General features: G+C 32.7%; 1 protein-coding gene across 1 annotated transcript; it reads left to right on the forward strand.

The window, feature by feature from the left end:
* The first annotated feature begins 1,796 nt into the window (after positions 1–1,796).
* LOC18033360 (60S ribosomal protein L14-2) lies at positions 1,797–2,155 on the forward strand. Its single transcript, XM_024189699.1, has one exon. The coding sequence runs from the start codon at positions 1,849–1,851 to the stop codon at positions 2,125–2,127; it is 279 nt and encodes a 92-aa protein (XP_024045467.1). The 5' UTR covers positions 1,797–1,848; the 3' UTR covers positions 2,128–2,155.
* Positions 2,156–5,600: the final 3,445 nt, after the last annotated feature.

Consider the following 5,600-nt stretch of genomic DNA (forward strand, 5'->3'; position numbering starts at 1 on the left):
TATGCTTTGATTGGTTGGATCTTGTTAGCTTTCAACTGGCAACAGTTGTCATTAGTAGACTTACACATATTTCCCTAGCATCTATAGGGGATGGAATTCATTTATTTATTTATTTATTGAGTATTTAGGTATGAATTAGGCTTCTCTCTATAGTATTATCACAATGTAGTTCCATGCTTGGAGATTTGTGACTCTTAAGATTTAATAGCAATGTGTGTGTAAAGTTATCAGCCATATAACTCATCCTTGTCCTTTACTTACTTCCTTTCTTATTACAATACAGGGCAATTGCATCGTGTACCTTCAACAGTTCAAGAAATGGTACAAAACATGTAACCTTTTAGATCAACATAAGTTTACATTTTTCACAAATAGTTATTTAGAAATTATTTCCTTTGAGTTATCAATTGCATATGTGTGCTGCTTGTTAACTATTATTTCTGCATGTTTATATGCTTGAAGATCTGTTTCTGCTATTCAAAATTCTTTGTGGGGTAGCTAAAAGACTAGAAAGATTGAAGAGAGACTATTTGTGGGCATGGTTTGATGATGTTAATGGTTCTTACCTAGCAGCACTTTCTTTGTTTTCTTATGAGAACTCTTCTCCAGTACGGTTCACTGCTCCTTAGCTCTCTTGAATGAGTTGGTCGGGCATATTAGATATGATTAACACCTCAGGATTGATACTTTTTCCTTGTGCTTTTGATTGGGGGCAGTGAGACCAATGTTGATCATTGCACTAGTTCGGTTTGTTACTTGTCTTCTATTTATGCAATTAAGGGCATCTTGACTCGTGTTAGATTTATCTCTATATTCCAATGCAAGTTAATGGATTTTCTTAGTTTTTACTTATGGATTAATAAACTATTTTAGGATCACGCTGTCATAAAAAAGGGTTTTCCGTTAGTTATGCATCCTACTTTGTGCTTGATTTGGCAGCTTTAAACGAGGCATTGGCTGCAGAAGTACAGAGACTAAAGCTCGCTGCTGCAGAGGTCAATGGAGAGGCCCAACTTTCAAGCCGCATGGCTCAACAACTTTCCATTAATCATCAGATGTTCCAGATGCAACATCAGCAGCAGAACCAAGATGCAGGAGCAGCCTCAGCATGGCCAACTGCAACCTGAGCAGCAAAGTCATGAGGATGCTATGCATGACTGGAAGTAATAGGCCGGCCATGTCGGCTAATGGTAGTGTAGCAGTATACGTAGGCTCAAAAGTATCGTTCAATAGTTATTTTATATATAAGTGAACCTTGACTATTGTTCTTGTTTTCTTGGTTGGTTTCTTGTGTCTAGACAATGGAGAATCCAACTAACTTTGCTTGTTCATCCATTTGCCCGGAATGATGTTCCAATTTTAGAATTAAATAATTGTATTTGCTCAGAATATTTACAATATTAAATTAACTAACACAGTGATTAATTAACTTGAATCTCTCGTAGTTTTTTTTTTCAACAAGTAGTTGATAATTGAAAGTTTATATGTGGAGATAGGAAGAGTTGCTCTCATTAATTACGGCAAGGACTATGGGAAGCTTGTGGTCATCGTCGATGTCCTTGATCAAAACAAGGTACCTTTATTCACTTTGCACGTATGCTTTATTTGAGTTGAATCTTATAAAATTGTCACAAGAATTCTGAATATTTTGATTTAGTTGATGATAACTGGGTACCCCTTCTTTTTTTTTGTACAAAAATAGCAAATTAGAAAGTTGATGTGCTTTTGTAAACAGAGTGATTTTAGCTTGGATTTCTTTGAATTTTGAACTGTTTCATTTATTTTTTAGTTGTATACAATTGTTATTATTTTTGTGATGCTTTATAGGCTCTTGTTGATGCCCCTGATATGGTGAGGAGCCAAATGAACTTCAAGAGGCTTTCTCTCACGGATATTAAGATTGACATCAATCGAGTTCCTAAGAAGAAGTCTTTGATTGAAGCCATGGAGAAGGCTGATGTGAAGAACAAATGGGAAAACAGCTCCTGGGGCAAGAAGCTGATTGTCCAGAAAAGGAGAGCGGCACTGAATGATTTTGATAAGTTCAAGCTCATGTTGGCAAAGATTAAGAAGGGTGGACTTATTCGACAGGAGCTTGCAAAACTCAAGAAGGAGAATGCAGCATAGAATTTCTCTCTTGTGTTCCCCTTTCTGGTTTTTAATTCTTACAGCTTCAATTTGATTCTATTAATGTATTGATTAATATGAGAAAACATCAGCTTGGCGTTTTTGGGTGGGGTGTGCAGGGTGATTTGCACGACCATGAGAGCTTGGTGAAAGCCATCAAGCAAGTGGATGTGGTGATATCAACGGTTGGCAGCATGCAGCTAGCAGATCAGACCAAGCTCATCACTGCCATTAAGGAAGCTGGCAATGTTAAGGTTGGTGCGGCCATGTTAATTCAATTTCTTAATTTGTCCATGTTTGCCTGTATATGTGTGCACTTAAAACTAATTCCACACACACACATATATACTCTTATTTTGGTAATAAAATTGAATCACGATTTAACTTTTGTTTATATAAGCTTATTATAATTTTATACAATTAATCTATTCATACCACATTAATTTATATAGACTTATTTATATAAGATATTTTGTAGTTCTAGGTAGCATTACATTAATGCGAAAGAAGTTTTTCATATACTTTCCAAAATATTTCATTATATATATATATATAGGTCCTAACTAATAATGAATTGTTGCAACAAAGAGTGATCTAGGCGTGCATGAAAGGCAGCTGGTTGTTAGCATGTTACCATCAATTCTCGAATCAATCGAGCATGCTTTTGGCGGACGACCACCGTCAACTTTAGATCAATCTTGTATTGTCTCCAGCAAATTATGAGAAATTGAGATAATGGCAATATATTATTATTATTATTATTATTATTATTATTATTTTGGAATGATTTATTTATAATAGAGCATTTGTGATAGCTTTTAACTATGCACAAAAATCATTTGGTATATGTAGATAGAGTAACATGCTTGTGCTGAAAGTATATATTACATTGAAAACTTCTTGTCTGCTATAGTTTGCTATATATATAACCTTTACCAAAAGAGAATAATTGAGTTTATTTATAAATAGCTTATGAGTATTTTTTTCTTTCGAACAAAATAATTTTATTTCTGTTAATTGTTATTTCTCTAATGGCTGGATATTGGTAGCTAATTTTTTTTTCTTTTCCATTTATTCATATGCAGATTTGATCAATGTGTTTGAAGTGTTTATTCCTCAACTTCACTTATATCCTAACACATACAGTCTATTGAATGGAGAAGTTGCTGGTGTGATAACGCAATTATACTACTCATATTCAAAGAGTGAAAGGCAGTCATCCTTCTCAATTTAACTTCTAGATTTATTAAACTTAGCCACAAGTAGTAGGCATTTGATTGGATGGTAGAAATTGTTATGTATTGAATTTGGATTATTTAGTTATGAGAGTAGGATATCTCATATTTTTGTTATTGAAGTTTTAGAATTTGTAATATATACTAACAATATTTAAATGTGAAATGAAAGATTTTGTGATATAAATCAATTTCTTTTTGTTATTTTGTGGTGCCTTTTAATTTTATCAACAAATCAATAGGCAATGATCCAATTCAATTTTTTATTTTTTAAAAATAAATTAACTAGTGATACCACGGTAACAGTAATTATAAACACTAATAAAATATCAATAACTACTAACATTATGGTGTCATAATATCGGTGATACTGTAGTAATAGTAATCACTGACACCACTTACAAGTGTCACTATTTTTCTGACTCCCAGATTACTGACACAATTAAAAAGTGTCAGTGAAAGTAATTTTTGACACTATTCTAAAGTCAGTAAAGACCATTTTTCTAGTAGTGATATTTTCTCATATGCGTATTTTGTAAAATGTGTATCTACCCATGTAAGCGCATCAGTAGAATATATATTTGTCCATAAGTATATTCCGTATAATATTTATTTGCCCATAGGTACATTCTTAGAATGTTTATTTGTCGTAAGCACATCCCATAGAATGCATGTTTGTCTGTAGGTGCATTCCGTATAATGTATATATGCCCATAGGTACATTCTGTGGAATGCTTATTAGCATGTATGTTCTTATTTAGAAATATTATCTAAGTATCTAGGTTGTTCTTTGTAAGGAATGGACCTAATTTTTTTTTTTTGTAAAAAGTGGACCTAGGTCATTCTTTATAAAGAATATACCTAAATCATTCTTTGTAAAGAATGGACCTAGATCATTCTTTAAGGAATCACGCCTTTGGCACTTTATCAAGGACTCACTCTTCAAGTATTTTCTTAGAATTTTTTTTAAGTTCCTAGATTATTCTTTGTAAGGAATAGACTTACGTAATTCTTTGTAAAAAAGTGGACTTAGATCATTCTTTGTAAAAAATAGACTTAGGTCTTTCTTTGATGAATCACATTTTTAACATTTTGTTTTATCTTGCATTTAGAAACATTACTTTGAATTTTAAGCACTTGGCCCATTCTTATAGAGAATGGGACTAGGTTATTTCATATAAAATACTTTTATTGGGCCGACATTTTTCATGGGTTTTGGGTTATTCGTAATTTAGTCTGACAACACCTATGGGCAAATATATATTTATGGAATGCGCCTATGGATAACTATACATTCTACAGAATGCAACTATGAGCAAATGTACATCTCACGAAATGAGGTTACGGGCAAATAAGCATTCTATGAAATGTGCTTATAGGTAAATATATATATTTTACGGAATGCGTCTAAAGGCAAATAAACATTTTTCAAAATTCACTTGTGAGCAAATACGCATTTACGAAATGTGCCTGCGGACAAATATTCATTCTACAAAATATGCCTACGAAAAATTATATATTTTACGCTTATGGGTAAAATGCTGCAAACTCAATCCTCTTTATGAGGAGCCAAGATAAGGGCCAAAATCAAGTCAGAGCCCATTAAATGCCAAGAGATTAAAAAAACATGACAAGTGACAAAATAGTACTTGTCATGAACAAGTATTGACACATGTAAATAAGTGTCTCCATGCACGGGCTTTAGCTGATATTGTCACAATAAAAGTGTCATATACCCCTCCAATTGACTCAAGATTATGCTATGTAAAGGCTAAAACCCCCCATTTGAAGGTAAGAGAAAAAAGGTATAAAATAAGTACAAAGACTCTACCTATCTCACTCTAGATTTTCTTATTGTAGAAAGGTAAAAAGACTAAATTGAACATCAAAGGGTTATTGCCGGCACATCAGCCCCCTTTGACAATTGTTTCATTTTATAGAATGATTAACCACAAAGAGACACGTGATTTGATGCACATGACTCAAGGAAAAAATATGCCACAAAACTTGATTTAGAAGAAAATCTTGAACACAAATCAATCAATGTACATTGAGCAAAAATTTGCATCAACCTATAGAATTTTGATTGGCAGTGTGAAGCCATTGTCACTTTTATATGTATTTATGTTTAATTTATCTTTTTACTTCTTATTCTCACATAAAATATATGGGTAAGCAATTGATATATATACAAAAATGTAAATTATATAATTGAAACCAATGGATATTATTGTACAG

This window comes from Citrus clementina, unplaced genomic scaffold (assembly GCF_000493195.1).
Source record: "Citrus clementina cultivar Clemenules unplaced genomic scaffold, Citrus_clementina_v1.0 scaffold_9, whole genome shotgun sequence".
Classification (NCBI taxonomy): Eukaryota; Viridiplantae; Streptophyta; class Magnoliopsida; order Sapindales; family Rutaceae; genus Citrus; species Citrus x clementina.

Coding starts and splice junctions, on each gene's coding strand:
- LOC18033360 (XM_024189699.1), top strand. CDS start 1,849: ATGGTGAGGAGCCAAATGAACTTCAAGAGGCTTTCTCTCACGGATATT.